Here is an 18,070-nt window from a genome sequence, read left to right on the forward strand (position 1 = left end):
AGTTCTATCTTTGCAGACTGATCTCTGTATTATTAGAAAAATGAAGCAGAAAGTACATCACATATTCAGCATTCACTGTCTTCTGCCGAAGAGTTCTGAAAAATGAAAAGCAAGCAGACAGAATACAAATAAGGGTTAGCTCAGGTGTCTGTACAAAACATTTATTTTCTCTTAGTCAGATTTTTGAACCTCATTATTTGACCTCAGTGTCTCAACAGTGTGGAGTTCAAACCAATAAAGGACTGGGCAATCTTTCATTTAGCCAAGCCTATGTGCAGCCTTTGCTTTTTATAAAGATGGTCAGAATTCAGTACTTGTAAGACAACTGTTAGAGCAAAATAATGTGGCAGAAGACTTGTGGGGGACTGGCGGAAAGTAGAATGAATATTTACATCTGTCCTTTTTACTTAGGAAGCTGGATTAGAATTCAGTATTGAACCAAAGATTTTACAGTGTGCTGCTGCAGACACTGAAACTCCTCATTATGTTTTTATGCATACAGGTAAACCTGCTGTTTCAGTTGCTCTTCAGTAGAACAGAATTTGACCAGATGTTCACATCTTCACTCTGAAACATTTTATGATGAATTTTGATTGTAAAGTCAGACTGATTTAGATGTAGATGTATTACATCAATATCTTATGAGAGAGTAAATGTTTTGGGGTTTTTTATCTCTGCTTAAAAAATATTCATCTTTTTCCTCCAATCTAAACAATCTATACATATTTAGAATATGTCACTCCAGTAGATGAGGTCTGAGCAATGAAAAACTGAGAGAGCAAAGGTCAATATTTAGACAAGACTCAATTCAGCATCCACAGTGGTTCTCCTCACCTCAGAAAATACCCTTATTTTGTATGCAGGTAACCGCCAATGATACATTATCTGCAGGGATGGATTGCCTGCCCTTCTACCGCTCCTCTCCTGCATGCGGCACTGGTGATCATGCTATTCTCTTTGGAAATATATCAATGCTAAATACAAGACAACAGATCAATGGCTTAACTTCTTTCCTTGATGCCTCTACAGTCTATGGCAGTACCCCTGCTGTTGAAAACAAACTGAGGAATTTAACAAGCAAAGAAGGCCTTCTTAGAGTAAACTTAAAGTATTATGATAACCATCGGGAATACCTGCCTTTTACAGACCAGATCCCATCCCCTTGTGCACAGGACTCAAGTGCAAGTGGAGGTGAGAGGGTGGAATGTTTTCTGGCCGGGGACAGCCGCTCCAGCGAGGTCACATCCCTGGCTGCCATGCACACGCTGTGGCTGAGGGAGCACAACCGCCTGGCCCGAGCCCTCAAACGCATCAACGGCCACTGGAGCGCGGAGACCGTCTACCAAGAGGCACGCAAAATTGTTGGTGCTCTGCATCAGGTTGGCTGCTTGTTTGCTTATCTACACATTGCAGTGAATATCTCAGAACAGAATTCAGAAAGCTTCAAATATGCTTCTGTGAGGGGCTTTTGAGATCACGTTACCCTTTCTTTACCACCCGTTTCCATGCTTCAAAATATGGCATATTTAAAGTTTGTTTTGCTTTCCACTTTCCCGAATGCATTATCCTGCTGCTTAGTTTGTCTAGGCAACTTAGTGCTCTGATTTTCATGGCAGTTTCTATTCAGATATATATTTTCTCCAATGTCTGTTTTGTCTATAAAAGAGGCCTTTTCAGATATTTTTTTTTCTTGGTAAGGGAAATTATTTAAAAGTAATGTATGTCTCTATATATAATATACAAAATGTTTACTTTCTCACAGGTATATAATAAATAATAAATCCCCTGTGTAAAAATGCCTGTGAAGTTCTCAATGAAGTAGTAATGCACAAACATCAGGGGCTACTGTTGACAGGAGATAGCAGTAGAAATAAGAGTGGGAAAATACAGAAGAGTCCATAAGGATGTTTATAGTACACATTTTTTCTGACTCTTACAATTTATTTTTTTTCAGTACCAAAGGAGACTTTTTTGAAGATAAAATGGGGAAGGATGCAATAAAACTTCACTTTTCTGATAAAACACTTTTCCTTCCTTCTGCCACAATTTTTAGACAGTGGAATAGAATATGAAGCATGTTTCCTTTAAGAAACCACCTACATTATCTACTGCATTGTTATGTGCACTCAAAGCCATATAGCTTAAGAGAAGTAACATATATCACTTAATTGTATTTAGTCAGTTCTTTTGAAATGTTTGGCTTTTTGTTTGCTTTAACCAAGTCAGCTCCTCTGCCATAAATATGCCATTTTCTTTAAAAGAATTGACAAGAATAGTTTTTAATATGCATTAGAAGAAAAGTGGAAGTCCAAAAGCAGGCCTCTGTGCACTCATACCCTTCTGGTTTGCATCCACAAACATTACGGCCTGAAAGAAACAGCTTTGTGCAAAGCAATGCGCTGCATGGATCAGCACTGCTCATTATCTCTGCTGGTATCACAGACTAATGAGATTTGCCTGTGGCTCATTAGAAATGTGTTTGAGTTATATCTAGCTGGTTTAGAGACATTCATTCAGGACAGATAATTGGAGTGTCTCTATTAGTGTGGTATGTTAACTGGCACACTAATGACAGCTCTGGTTGAATTTGCTTGAGATTTCCACTATCAAGTATTTTTTCAGTTGCTAGACATTTCTAAAATTCTCTTTTTTTGGAAGGAATACTTTCAAGCGTAAGTCTTGCCTGTGGGTGTGTAATTATAGAGAATTGAACAAAAAACCTTTTCTTCTTTCTAAAATAAAGATGATGGAAAAAAAATATCTCTACTTAGACCACACTTTTCTTCCTGGATGTTTTTTGGCACCATAAATATCTCTAGTGACAAGTATTTGATAATAGAAACTTCACAAAGTTACTAAACATAATAATTGTCTGTTGATATCCTGCACAAAACAGATTCTTTTTTTGCTGCATTATACAGTTTCATTGTAGTAACTGTCCTTTCTATTTCATAGGAATGACACATGACCTCATTGTCATTTAATATCTGAAGAAAAAATGTTCAGTTATGCAACTGCTAATCTTAACATTACTATCTCATACATAAGAAGTTTGCACACACCTATGCTGCTCTTTCTGGAGACAGTTTCCCCTGATGTGCCATTTGGATTTTGAAAGATGGATTATTTGGCACTAGTCAGATGTAGCAGGACTTCTGCAGATCAATCTGAATCCAATTCTCTTTGAATTATTACAGTACCAGGGAACCATCTCTGAACGAATACAGTTGCTCCCGCTTGATCGCAATTTTAGGTCACAACTGCCTTTAGTTTTCAGTGTACATGTAGGTGTTTATTTCACTTCCTTCTACATCTACTTGTGTTCTCTGAGCATCTTGCATGGTCCAAGGCATGGGTTGAAAGTGGGTAACTTCTGAGACTTACATACATTAACTACTTGGATGAAACTTGTTTGTGAAATTAGATGATTAGATAGCTCCTCTCAGAATATGAAATAATAAAGAATAAATAGATAAACAATATATATTATAAAATAGTATGTCTTGAATAATGTCAGAAGTCATGTTTATAGTGTATAGTTTAGACTATTAACAAAACTATAATCATGTGTTCATTTTTTATTAAAAATTGAACTCTTGAGAAATCACCTTTTACCCAAAAGTTTAGGACTTCAACATCATCTTCATCATCTGTAAATCCTTTAGTATTTTCAGTGAGAACTGCATACTACCCATGCATAGCACTTTAATGAATTAAACATCATTGCTGTATTTGACAGTTTTCTATTATTTCTGCAATCTTTTCCAAGTGTTGAAGCTTCATTTAATTGGCACTACACTATCTCAGTGAGCTACTATTCCTCTGTAGTTACAGCTGGCCAATGGCAATGACAAGACACACTTTTGGCCTTACTTATCCTTATGGTGGTTCACATATTTTTATATTCTCTCTTCCAACCTTTTTTTGTTTTCCGTTCCAACCATTGTGCCTCACTTACGCCTACTTTGGGGTATACTTGTAGAGGCTTTTGCAACGAAAGTCTCCTGAACCCTATGAAAAGTGATAAGAATTTCTGGATCTTTTGCATCTAATTGATAATAATGTTTAGCTGTAATTCTGCCTTCTGAATGAGAAGAGTGCTGCCTTTAACAGTAACATCCTGTCTGACTTGCAGTATTCTAGTGTTTAGATGTCAGGATTCAGTTAATTTTTCTGTAAACAGTGCACACAGAATTCATGATATGATGCAAAATCTACACAAAGCCCTTTTGGACACTCAGATGCTGTTTCCATCTGGATACTTACCAAATGATTGGTGGAATTGCTAAGTGTTGTATTTTCTCTGATATGACTAAATGAATAGCATTTAAATGATCTTAATTTCTCAGTTAATATATGGTTATATAGATTAAAAAGATCAAACACCGAGCATATGGGCCTCTGTTTAAAACACAATGCTCATTTGTCATAATTTTCCACCAAATTAAACTGTTGGAACAATGACTGCCATGAGATAGTAGAAATATTGATGTTATTGATTAAAATTCTTTTATTTGTGAGGCTTCTGCAGAGCTTGGATGTGATGCTATGAGGTGATGAATGGGGCCTAACAGGAGCTTGGATTACCACTAATCTCATAAATGTCACAGAGAGTTGAGACCACACAGTACCTTGCAGGTTCAGACTCAGGATATCCACATACATTCCTTATGCTCCCCCAAACACCCAAAAGTTAACTTTTTGTTAACAAATAGACTCAGAGTAAGCCAGAAATTAAGGAACCATTCATTATACTAGTTTGTGATTTCTTTCTCCTATAGTCACTTTCTATCTGATTTTATTGACATATTTTGCAACAAGCACATTCCTTTGTTTCCACAAGAGAATCTCATTTATTGAAGGAATACTCTACTGAAAGAAAGTACTGTTCTTATTTATGAAAGCAAATAAACATTTTATATCATTATCTGAGAGAAGGGACTGCATGCAAAAGAGTTTTAACAAAAATAATTTTGATGCTTGTCAGCTGTTAACATCTTCTTTAAGATTTATATATGTGTCAGCTGTAAGAACCTGTAGTGAGCCTCTCCTTGACTTCACACAGACAAATTTGGCCATGTCCAGAGACTACAGAAATGCTAGATACTATTTCAGATGTGGTTCTTTGGCAGATTCCAGTTGCAGTATTGTATTCTTCTGTATTAGAAATTAGCCTGTATTGTCTAAAACTCATTTCTGTTTGATGGAGCCTCATTTAGCCTTTGGAAGTTTCCATCAAACAGATGTCTCTCCTAGTGGAGGGTAGGCAGGCATAAGACCCCTTTTTACCCTTAGCCTTTTAATTTTTATGTCTTGAAATGGCAACCCCTCTTTCCCTATCAAGAAAATTACAAATGCAGGTGTTGCCTCTGGAGCAAATGAAAAATCTGAGTTGCCCTTTCCTTCAGGGAGTCTGGCCTTCCTGAGCAGCTTAGCTTGGGATTTCATTTAAAATGAGCCAAAAAATTAGTCATGCCAGGATTTTTGTATCCATGACTAACCTACTCCTCCATAAGGTCTTTTATTGTAAAAACTATATTTAAAATTAGAACTGCTGGCTTGCAAAACCTTTGTGAATAAAGCAAAAGATTAGCTTTTCAAATGACAGTGTCAGTATTAATTTCTTGCAATAATTTCAATTGTTTCATATGCTGCATTAAAGGAGCTGTAAAAGGGATTCTAACATATTGTCTTTCATATATTTTGTTCACTGCACAACCTAACCTGAAAACCTAAACCTCTACTTTCTGAGAAAACTAATCGAATTGTGGAAAGGTTTGCTTGTCTGTGCTAAAAGATAAAAAAAAAAAAAAAAAAAAAAAAGATAAAAAGATACAAGTTTTTTATAAGGTCATTTTATGCCAGCTAGTTTTTTCAATATGCACTATATCAAGTTCAAAGTACATTTGTCTGTATATTTATTGCATATTATATTGAATCTGTGAGGTATTTTATTGAGTTCATTATGCTTCATATTTATGTCATATTGCTTTATTGAGTTCAGCATAATCTTTAACCTATAATGCATTTTCATTTTATTTGGTACATTAGAATATTTTCCCCTCTTTCCTTTTGTCATGATTACTCGTATGCTTTTCCAGGCCACTATAATACTGTTACATGATAAAAGCATTTGACAGAAGGTGTTTATCAGCCTTTCATTTTTGAAGTGTATTTTTTAGAAGTCTATAAATTTATTTGAGTTTAGTAAAAATGTCTACAAGGGGATTTTGGGCACCAGTATTTTAAAGCCTCATCATTTCAAATAAAAATAAAAGAGGATTTGTGTCACAAATGTATGTCTGAAAATAGCATCTATTCACATTAGAAAGCATTCTTGAAAGATATTATAGTGTTTCTTGCTTTCATTGCCATTTTTAAGGCCATTATAATTTACATTTTTAATCTCAACACACCTCCTGTGAGCTGGATTACCCCTGTGGTTTGTAAATGAGCAGCACTAGTAATCTCTGCTCAGGAGGCTCTGGTCTAGCATCTATGGTAGGACCTAACAGGGCTTGGCTGTTGCACTGTGCTGATCTGTACCACTGATTCTCTCCGGTCTTTTGTCTCCTTGCTGCAAAAATAAGACTGATACTGTTTTCCAGGTAATACTGCCCTTACTTATGCCAAATGCTCAGGCAGAGATGAATGAAGAAAAAAGCATTCAGCACCTGGGATTCATTACTATTCATCTATAGAAAAGCTGAAATATGTTTCTTTTTCTTTTCTTTCAGATTATTACCTTAAGAGATTACATTCCCAAAATCATTGGTCCAGATGCTTTTAATCTGTATATTGGCCTTTATACAGGTTATGATCCCACAATGAATCCTACAGTTTCTAATGTATTTTCAACAGCTGCTTTTCGTTTTGGTCATGCAACAATCCAGCCAATAGTAAGGCGACTGAATGCACAGTATTTAGATGATCCTGAACTCCCAAATCTTTATTTGCATCAAGTTTTCTTTAGTCCTTGGAGGCTCATTAAAGAAGGTATGATCTTATTTAAACTGCTTCTGTTGCTTTTTGCTCTTTTCTTCCTCAGAATACTGTAACTTTTTTCAAAGTTACTTATCCTGAATTAGGAATGGGAGCATTTATTTAATTTATTTATTTATTTAATGAAATTATTTAAGTTGTTGATTGGAATCCAGAGCACTAAAAAGAACTTGAATTATTATTCTCAATTAAATAGTTGACTGAATTGGAAAAACATTACTCTCCAGATTAAACCAGTCTGGTACATTAGCAATAGAAGGATGAATGATGATGAAGACATTTCTGAGATTTTTTGTGTATAAATTTATTAACAGGTTGCAAGTTCTTTTATACCTGAAGAAGATGGAGCTCTTTCATACCACTATTACTTTTACTTTAAACTAAAGGAGATTTTTGCATGTGCTTGAATGTAAAAACCTGTGTGGACAATGTGTTCAAAACATAGAAACATATATGTGTTCACATTTGTTATGAAAGTTATAACAATTTACGAATTTGCTATAATATAATCTCTTTTATTTTTAAAGGAGGCTTGGATCCTTTAATAAGGGGTCTTCTAGCACATCCAGCAAAACTGCAGGTACAAGATCAACTGCTGAATGAGGAGTTAACAGAAAAATTGTTTGTGTTGTCCAATAATGGTTCACTTGATTTATCGTCATTGAATTTACAACGTGGCCGTGATCATGGACTCCCAGGTCTATTGATTTTTCTTGAGTTTTTTCTTCCACCTGGTAACTGAAGTATAACTGCTTATATTTGGGATGCAATCATGAGCTTTTAAATAATAGCGTTGGTAATCTGAAACATCACTTAAGTCTCTTTTAAAATGTACATTACTAATATTCTTAACTTTAATGGAAAGTATTAGACAGTTTTTGAGATTAAAATAATCTGGTAAATCTGGAATCTAGAAGAACAGTAGTGAGTGGATCTGGGTGTGCTCAGTGTAAGTACCTGAGGCTTGTTTTTGCTGGAACCAACTTTGAGAAGTGGGGCTTTCTGCCTAAAACATCCACTTCCCATCAGCAGGCTGTCCCCAGCCTCTGGGTTAGGTCAATTTAGGCACAGCCTCACTGGCTCCACCAGCCACAGAAGGTGTTGACAGATGTCTCCAGGAGTGGTATAGATGGCTTAGTTAGGTACACTCTGCATTTTAGGAAATATTATATGTTTGTCCCTGTTTTTTGCATTAGATTTTTTACTCCAGTCAGCCCAGGGTAAGATTGAACTAACAGTCACGGACTTAACAGTCCATCAGGCCATGGATATACCTGCTTAGAGGAAGACTGCTGGAGGTTAGTTCAGATCCTGCCATAATTTCTCTGATCAATTTAACCAATAATAGTAGACCTTTTTTATACATAACTGTCTATGACTATGATCAAGGCTGTCAAAATCCAGTCTTTCTAAATTTTAGAATTTTAAAATTTCATATATCCTGCCTAACAGACAAATCTAATCTTCCTTTAAACATCATATTTGCAGGTTATAATGAATGGCGAGAATTCTGTGGTTTACCAAAACTGGACACTCACACTGACCTGAATACAGTAATAACCAATCCCAATGTCACTGAAAAAATAATGGAATTGTACCATAATCCTAACAATATTGATGTTTGGCTTGGTGGTCTCATGGAAGACTTTCTTCCAGGTGCTAGAACTGGTCCCCTGTTTGCATGTATAATTGGAAAGCAAATGAAAGCGCTAAGGGATGGTGACCGGTGAGTTTATTATGAGTCAAATCATGTGTAGAAACACAGCAGCAATGGAGATTTTACAGCCACTTATGTTTCAAACAAATCATTCTCTACCCCTTGCACATTTTTGTCTTAGCTCCTTCAGTTTTGTTGGGTGAGCTTTTGATTATTCTTCTTTGGTTCATATGTAGTGTCAATTCCAGATGACATGGAATTTGTTTCTATGGTACTGAGGTGTCCAGCTGTGCACTCCTGCTGAAAATGCAAGGTGCCACCAGAAGTTAATTGTGGCAGGGGCCAGTAACTTCTGCATGGATTAATATAGTACTGTGCAGGCTTTATTCCCCCTGAGGGCTGCACTGGGCTCAGGAGCTGGAAGAACCTCAATATTTTTCTTTGGCAACTGCAGCAAAGTCAGAAGGGATAGGAAAAAGCTGTAATTCAGGCTTCATAGAGAGGATAATAAAAACACCACATACTTGGCCTTATGTGAATTGGGACTGCAGAATGTTCCCAGAGTTGCCTCACTGGACTCAGCATAGAATGTCAGTTCAACCAACCCTGCACAAGTGTCACCAGGATCTTGTGCCAGTACAACCCTTCATACCAGAAAAGCAAGAGAAATGCAGCTTTAGGCCACAATGGGGTACAAGAAGCTGTTTATATCTTGATTCTGCTCATGAAGTAATTATAAAACCAAACTTTACTTCTGTCATATACTTGTGGCAGTAATTTTGGCTCTTATGAGACAAACTAATTTAAAACTGCTCACACCATGCTAGCAGGGGTGTTTTAAGTACATCTGGTCCTTACAATGACCTTTAAGCTCTTCTTAAAAATCACTGTTGTGGAAAGTAACCAGTATGGAAATAATCATCCAAGGCAGAATTTAAATCTGATCTTTAAAGAATGTTAATTAATTAGCTCACAAGAAAAAAAAAACCAATGCTAATCATAAAGGTGATATTTTATTTGCAGAAACTGCATAGACAACACACATTCTACTCAGCTGTGTTAAAAACATGGTTGAAAGTCTTCTGTATTGTACAGGCATACTTGTCCCTATCTGAGGAAGGAGTATCTATGGAGGTCTTTTCAGCCTCCTTTCTATTATTCAGTACCTTACACTATTACTTAACATTCAGTGTCTTATAATGCTACTTGCATTTAATAAACATAAGCATAATTTAATACATTAACTCCAAATTGAGGAAAAGAGAGTTCTAATAATGAAAGAATTCCCCAGGTTTCTGCCACAAAGTTTGTGGCAGTTAACTTAAATGTGAAATGGTATTCTGTCATTAATTACAAAGAAACCACCTAAGAGAAGTTAGAAGTATATAACAACATGTTATGGTTGTCATATAACAAGAATGGAAAAGTCTAACACATTGCAGTGTCTGGTCAGCTAGAGTGTTGGGTGTTATCTGCAACTGCACCAGCGACACTATATATACCAGATACTCCAATTGGCAGGTCTGTACACAGGGATTTAAAAATAATTCTTCTAATGTACTCTTTAAGTTCAAAAATCCAGACTACCTGGAATTGTCATCTGACTGAATTCTGAATTCTGATAGCCCTAAAAACCTTTTTTTCAGTAATTTGACAAAAAATAAAAGGTTTTCTTCTTCCTATCTCCTAAACTCAAGCACTGTCTTAACCACATCACCTGAAACAAATTGTTTCCGATCCATCACCCTTCTTCCTCCTCTTCCTCCTCTGAATATTTTTGCAATCTCAGGATTTGAAATATTTGGGCAAAAATTCTGAAGTTTTGACATACTTTGCATAGGGATTTTGTCACCTGATGCAGATTGAGTGAAGTAAACCAAAATGTTTGTTAAAGTAAACATCTATCTGTTGGGTAGATTTAAAAAAATGTTTTTAATTTAGGCTGTAGATAAAACTGAATTTTGTTATGAAAGTAGAATAGGTTAAAATGCACGTGAAAGGGGACATGACAAGTGTAGGAGAACTGAGTGGAGAAGTCTTTGATGGCTTTGGTTCTGGGAAGGGGCCTTGGAATCGTCTGTGAGGTTCCAGGAATTTAGGAACAGTGGCAGGTGCGGTGTAGGATTGAAGGCTCCTTTCTTTTTTTCTCCTTCCAGCCCCTCCATCTCTCCTGCATTTCAGTGCTGCTTAGGTGTGAGATATTCGCTCCACCCCGGGTTCTGTACATTGCCTTCTCCTTCAATGTAGGCCAAGTGGGATGAGTTTTTTAACAAATCAGGCTTCTGAAGGTAACTATTGGCCTACAGATAAATCCAGTTTTCCAAAATCTCACATGCACTTATTTGGCAGGTATGCTCCTGTTAGCAGCAGGATCCGATTTGCCCTCAAAAGCCACCCTAGGGCACACTGGCCACAGTCTTCATCCTCTCCAGAACACAAACACAATTATCAGACTTCCCATTTGTATGGTACCTTTACAGGCAGCTCATAAAAATCTTTAAATGCTGCACACGTGCCAAGTTTGCATAGAGTCCACAGTCAATATTGCTGTTCTGTTCTAATCAGGAAAATGTAAACACAAACTCACAGACTTTCTAGAAACCTCAGCCATATGCCCCCTGTATTATGGATCATAAGTCCTGTGTTAAACCTGAGGTCAGTTTGTACAGTGTGATCACTCCCATACTCTACTGCTGATTATCCTCAGGCATGTTACCACCAATCCTGCCTAGTGTTTGGGAAAATCCTAACTGGCCTGGCCTGAGTACCACAGGGAAATAAGCAGTATAGAAGTGCTTATCATTGTTTAATGTACCAATAGAGATGTTAAATCAAACTCTCCAGAAGTATTTTTGCTATTAATGACATGTCCTTATATACAAAATGTTTGTCTTTCCTTTTCTCCCCAGTGTTTTCTTTCCTTTTACCTTTTAATGTATATGTATATGTATATGTATATGTATATGTATATGTATACATATATTTTTTTTATAATGTCACCATTTAATAGATATACCCTTGTAGCACCAACTGGTTCCTCTCTTCTGACACCACATTCCTGATCTGACAAAAATAAGCAGGTCTTGTCTGTTCCAGACAGTCCTCTTAGCATACTTTTTGTATGATCAAAAACATAATTACTGTCCATTCAGTAAGGGCAAGCAGAATTCAAAAGCTTTGGTATGGGAAAAATCTATTATGGTTACTCCTCTAATTCTTCTGTAATTTATGCTTTAAACAATTTATGAGTGAACAGAACATATTAGTGTGCATAGGAGTAAGGATCCAGTCCAATCAAATCTGTCTCAAGTTTTGGTCTCAGGATTGTAACTTTTTTTTGTGGACCTGTTTAATCAATGAAAAGCAATTCTGCTGGATTTAACACGTGATCTGAGTACATCAGACTCACACTAGCCTTTTTATGACTGGTTCTGTATGGTCATGGTGTTTACTCTTACTATTGTTATATTCACCTATTTTTGCTGTAATTCTTATTTTTGGTCTTTTATATAAGGTACTATGAATGTAAGAATAACCAGCTCTTTGAATTTGATCTTTTCAAAAAAAGTTTCTATCATTCTTTCCAGATTTTGGTGGGAAAATGATGATGTTTTCACAGAAGCTCAAAAGCATGAACTCAAAAAACATTCACTGTCCCGCGTTATTTGTGACAACACAGGAATTTCTGAAGTTCCAGCAGATGCCTTTCAACTTGGAAAGTTTCCACAGGATTTTAAGCATTGTAGCAATATACCTGGGATGAATTTAGAAGCTTGGCAAGAATTTTATCAGGAAGGTACTCTGTAGTTACCAATCTTTTTGAAAGGGAAGGGAGGGGAGGGGAGGGAAGAGGAGGGGAGGGGACAGTAATGAGCAGTAGTAAGCTCTGGACTTGATCCAACAAGTCCATGTGCTGCTTATGTTGTATTGCTAGTTTTGTGAGGATTACAAGTCAAACCTGTAGTATTCCATGTAAATTATTTTCCAGAAATGAACAATTAAAGTCTTGATCACCTTAAAACATGTGAAAATTTTCACTGAAGTTAATGTTTATAGCAGTAATGGAGAATACCCTCAATTTGCAAGTATAAGGGAGTGTCATAGTTTCACATGGGATGTCAAACTTTTAATGTTTTAAAAGCCTGTAATACAGACTTTCTATTTGTAGATGAACTATGTGGAACACCAAAGAGTGTAGAAAATGGTGATTTTGTGTACTGCTCAGAATCTGGAAAATTTACAGTGACTTACACGTGTCACTATGGATTTCAGTTACAAGGAGAGGAACAATTAACCTGCACAAGCAAAGGATGGAACTTTGAGGCTCCAGTTTGTACAGGTATCGTATCTATTATTATTATTGTTGTTGTTACTATTAATATTATTATTGTTATTATTAATTTCTGAATTTTCTAACAGCTAAAGTCCACCATAGCTCATCAGATGTGAATTCACACCTATGCTTCCTTGTAGTTAGCATCCTGGGCTAATATATATAATAATACAAAAATGTGAAACTCTCTCCAGAATTACTATCTCAGTAATCTAATTCTACGCATCCTGATTCCGCAATCAAGTTGATGATGGGAAAATGGCACTAAAAATTTCCCAATTAAGCAAAAATCAAGGCTATTAACAGCCAGTGGGAGGGAAGGGAAGGAGAAAGGGAGGAAAAAGATAGCAAATCAGAATTATACATTGCTTCCTCCTACCTTGAACATAACAGCATGACAGAGTGTTGTCATTTTCCTGGCATTGTTTCAATGGATGCTCTAGATAAAAACTGAACTCTACACCACTAGGTCATGTGTCATCCTAATAATTTTAGTAAAAGTGAAATAAAAACATTCTGTGAAGTGAGTAAGTGAAATTAAGGAAACTAATAATCACTTTAGGTCCAACCTCCGTCTCCCAAATATCTGCAAAAAGATTTGCCAAAAGTTAATTACTTCTGCAGATACAAAAGTAGAGCAGGTGAAAAATCAGCAAAAAGACATTTCTGGCACATTTTCACAGGAACCCTTTTCTGTTATTTTAATAGTTCTTTCATCTTCTCTTTTCTTTTTGCCTTTTACTGTTTAGTAGAATACGTTAGAAAGAGAATGTGGCAAATATTTCAAGACTTTCACTCTTCATGCTATGAAGAATGAATTCTCTCTGTTCACATTTGAAATGTGTGTGTTTATAATGGGGTGGGGTGTACACGTATATATGTATATATGTATGTGTGTGTATATTCACACTCCTCTACTTTATAAGAAGATGAGAGAAAACTAAACCCAAAAAGGCTGTATTTCAGAATATATTATGGATGGTGGTATAATAATGTGAGTGAAAGTGCTGCAGCTCATCCACAATAAAGTCTGCTTATCGGTATTTCTGTGATAGTGGAATAGAAAGCTCTTCATTCTAATTGTATACCTGGTATGGAAAGTCAAATGAAATTTGCAGCTCTTTCCTTTATTCACATCCTATTTATCCACTGAATTCCTCCCACATAAATACCATATAGAGAAATAAAGCTGTTAAATGAATTATAATAGAACTTTTTCAATAGATTAATGTTCTGGCAGTGAATGGAATAAATAAGTTAAATGAGTGAATCATTCCTTGTCCTAGTTTCTTTTAATATGTTCAGTAATGTAAACAAAAGACTGTATATCTGCTATAGGAAAACAAGCTGCTGCATATATTAAAAAAGCAATGCCTTTATTAAAGGAAAACCATCAAAACCCACTTATGCAGATGCTACTTGAGTTTTACAGTAGAAAGCACTTTGTTCCACGCATGTCTGTGCAATATGTTCCCATTCTTTTAAATATTCTGCAAATTAGGGATAAATCAAGCAATATAATGAGGAGGATAGAGCTTAGCATTTCTGCAGATGGTTTCAAAATTATATGCTGTTCTGGAAAAGACAGAGTGGCTTGCTGGCAAAAGCATAGATTCTGAGAGCTGTTAATTCCCGCTTACTAACTTGGGCTTTGACTGAAATAATTTCTATGGATTCAGGAAGTCATTTAGTGCTAGAATATGCTACCTTCCTTTATATAAAGTGATGTCACACTCCTGATAGATAACTATTTTGATTTAGTAAACTACTGCTCTCTGAGTAGCAGGGTAGACTGGTCAGATCTGACATGCACTATTTAGTGATGAAGAAGAGTTAGCTACTTAGCAGACAGCATGACTATGGATCTGCAGAAGTGGAAGCAGCACATTTGAATTACAGTGCAGGCAAAGGTGCAGGTTTTCTTTCCTGGATGATGATTAAGCCATGAACATTAACTCAAAATGTAGTTTTGAAGGGAGTAAGACTCAGAAATCTTCATCCTGAACAATAGATTCTTTTCCTACTTCAAAGAAGTGTTATGAAAGCTATTGTTTCTTAAGAGTTCTGAAGTTTTAGATTTTTCCTGCATGTTAGTCTTTTGACTGTCTTAGTTGATAACTATCTTTGGGCACAGCTACTTTTTTTTACTAAAATTTGAGTAGGCTGATCCTATTTCCAGTGATGGAAAGTGGTGTCAGTGACAGTGCTAAACTAAGTCAGTAAATACAGGTCAGTTTCTAATACTGATTGAAAATTTCCACTTATATTGAAGCAGCAGATCAAACATTGTGTTAGAGAAGGAAAGGAATAAAACCAAAAAGAGAAGACACTGAAGACTTGACTAGTTGTCCACATATGGGTTTGCAGTGCTTCACAGGACCATTGGTCAGAGACATTAAACAAGATGTCAGATATACAGGACCAATTGGAAAGTACCTAAAATAACACTAGACACCTACTTTTAGTCAACTGAATTCAGTCATGCAAGTAAATATTACATAGAAAGAAGAAAGGTGCAAAAATATGAAAAGACCCCTTTCTTTCCCTCACTGAGTACTTTCTCTTCTGCACTGCTGTTTCCCATTTCATCACATAACCAGAAAGTGAGAGTGAAAGATCTTGAAAGGCCTCAAGAGCAATATGTGTATATACATTTTCCAATGGATAATTGTTCATCTGCTCAACATTCTGCCAGGATACTGTCATTTTACAGAATTTACATAGCATCTAGAAACAACCATTCTTGCAGTGATATCACAAATTATGGTTATAAATTTTGTAACCTAAGCTAACCTGAAAATTTGACTCCTCAAAATCATATCTAGAAGTGTACAGAACTGTGTCTGCATTATTGTTTTCATTATCTCTATAGAGCACAGGATGAAAACATTTATAAAGGAAGTAAAATCTTAGGACATAAACACATGCAAGAAGAACTGTCAAGTTTAGGATTTGCATTTTTGAAAATCCAGCCAATTTCCATTTGTAGCTTTTGGAGGATTATGAAAGCAACATTTTTTTTTCATAATTTCCAGCTTTAAAACAAACAAACAAAAAAGCAAAACAAAACAACCCCCTACATTGTCCTTTAAACAGTAACAATAAAGATTTTTATCATTATCAGTTTCATTGAAAGGGTACAATGCTTTTCATTTATAAATCCTTGTAAAAAGTGTCTATGAAAAATTAGTAATCCCTTTGTAATTTGTAATTATTATTGATCACTGTGTACTCATTTTGCAGACATCAATGAATGTGAAAATGAAATTAATCCACCATGCCATCCTTCTGCTATATGCATTAACACTAAGGGCAGCTACAAATGTCTCCACACTGATCCCTACAAGCTGGCAGAAGATGGAAGAACGTGCATTGGTAATGGTTGTGAACCTAGTGTCCATTAAAATGTTCTCTGTTCCACTTTACAATGCTGTAAAAATTCATCAAATTACGTTTTATTGAAGAGCTGTTAACATATGTGGAAAATCTCTACACAACCATGGGCATAAAGATACAGAGAGATTCTGTAAATGAAGGTGTTTAATAAATAATTCTGATACATAAATAAGCTTTTAATTTCCATTTGTATTGCATATAAACCACTAAGTATTTCCTGACAGTGCATATGAGGAGGGAATCAAATTTGTCTCAGTTTCTCCTGTCATGGATAGAGTTTGTTAAAGTGGTTATTTAATGCTGTTCTTAATACTGTACCAATGTTAGCTCACACTTATCCATTTTCTATACATCTCAGGAGTTGAACCAGCTGTCCTGGTTTAATGTTAAAAGCTGATGGGTTGTTGTTAAAGTTATGACTTACCTGTTTTATCTTCCTGTATTCTGAAACCCAGATCCTTGTAACCCTCTCCCTCGCGTCGGGTACTCCTGCCACTGCTCCCCGAGAAGATTTCCGGGTTCCCAAGATGCCTCGCAAAGAGTGCATATTAATTATCATAACTCCGGAATTATTAAATCTGGATTATCCCTAGAAAGCGAGCCCAGAACTACAAATTACCGGTGCCCATGGGTCGGGGACAGTCCCTGGTAGAAGGAAGAGGGCATAAAAACATTCCGGGCTGGTCACTGCAACTTAGAAGAAGCCTGAAGAGGATCACCTCCTAAGACTGTGAGCCAATTGACGAGTCTCGGACGTGTTCCGAAGAAGGTGGAGACTTCCGACCCTGCCGGTATCTGACAGGATCGAGGCCCTTCCTCTGTTTGCCGGCTCGAGGGAGCAGCGGTGGCGTCGCGAACCCTGAGCCCCCTACCCCTTAAGCTGAAATCTCTTAATAAAGGCCTATTTGGTTGGAGCACAAGGTCTCCTAGGCCCATTTATTTCATCTCCTAGTTAGTATCTAAATTCAGCAGCTAAATATTAGCTAAGTTCCACCTGACACATTCCAAAACTGTCAACCCTTTCAGAGATAGCATAACTTAGGCATTTTCTTGGGGTTCTCTACTTTTCAGCATGCATGGAAGCTGTATGGTAGAATTTTAGGGGGAATATGAGTACAGTTGCCCACTGAAGCTGAGCAATACCTGTTTTGGGGAAACCTCCATGAAAATCTACTATCCAAACTCAAGTTAATGGGTACTTGGCTTTATCTAAGTGCCCAAGGGAAGCACATAATGTTTAAACCACTCAGATCTTGCATATGGAGTGCTGTATGCCACACAATCATAAGTTCACTGAACCTCACTGATGGCACATTACCTTTTTCCTATTTCAGCAAATTCCTTGGTCATGATGTGGACAGTTACACTGTCCCTTATTATTAATTGTTCTAAGAAAATACAAGATGATAATTCCCCAGCAAAGAAACATCCAGTTGCAAACAGACATCTCTTCAATTATAAGAGGTACATCCAGTCAGATTTCCAGCTGTGTTTCAAGGTCACATGAACATATCTGACCAGTGAGACCTCATTCTTCAAATGACACCATAAGTGAGGCCACATGACTTCATCAAAGGCTCAGGAATGAAGTGCAGTGAGAGACTGCACTAACTCAGAATGCACACCAGTAGAAAAATTTCCCCAACAGGAGGTTGCCAGGACGGACCTACTTCTCTCTTGCT

The 18,070-nt window shown here is 36.5% G+C and overlaps 1 protein-coding gene across 1 annotated transcript in view; it reads left to right on the top strand.

The window, feature by feature from the left end:
• Positions 1–16,396, top strand: part of TPO (thyroid peroxidase) — a 35,907-nt gene extending 19,511 nt beyond the window's left edge. The window contains exons 7-13 of the mRNA XM_053937531.1: positions 864–1,379; positions 6,738–6,996; positions 7,530–7,700; positions 8,491–8,728; positions 12,247–12,455; positions 12,828–12,998; positions 16,236–16,396. Of these exons, the coding sequence (XP_053793506.1) occupies positions 864–1,379; positions 6,738–6,996; positions 7,530–7,700; positions 8,491–8,728; positions 12,247–12,455; positions 12,828–12,998; positions 16,236–16,396 (1,725 nt within the window). The remainder of the gene's footprint in view (positions 1–863; positions 1,380–6,737; positions 6,997–7,529; positions 7,701–8,490; positions 8,729–12,246; positions 12,456–12,827; positions 12,999–16,235) is intronic.
• The last annotated feature ends 1,674 nt before the right edge of the window (positions 16,397–18,070 follow it).

Source organism: Vidua chalybeata, chromosome 3 (genome assembly GCF_026979565.1).
Source record: "Vidua chalybeata isolate OUT-0048 chromosome 3, bVidCha1 merged haplotype, whole genome shotgun sequence".
NCBI classification, from domain to species: Eukaryota; Metazoa; Chordata; class Aves; order Passeriformes; family Viduidae; genus Vidua; species Vidua chalybeata.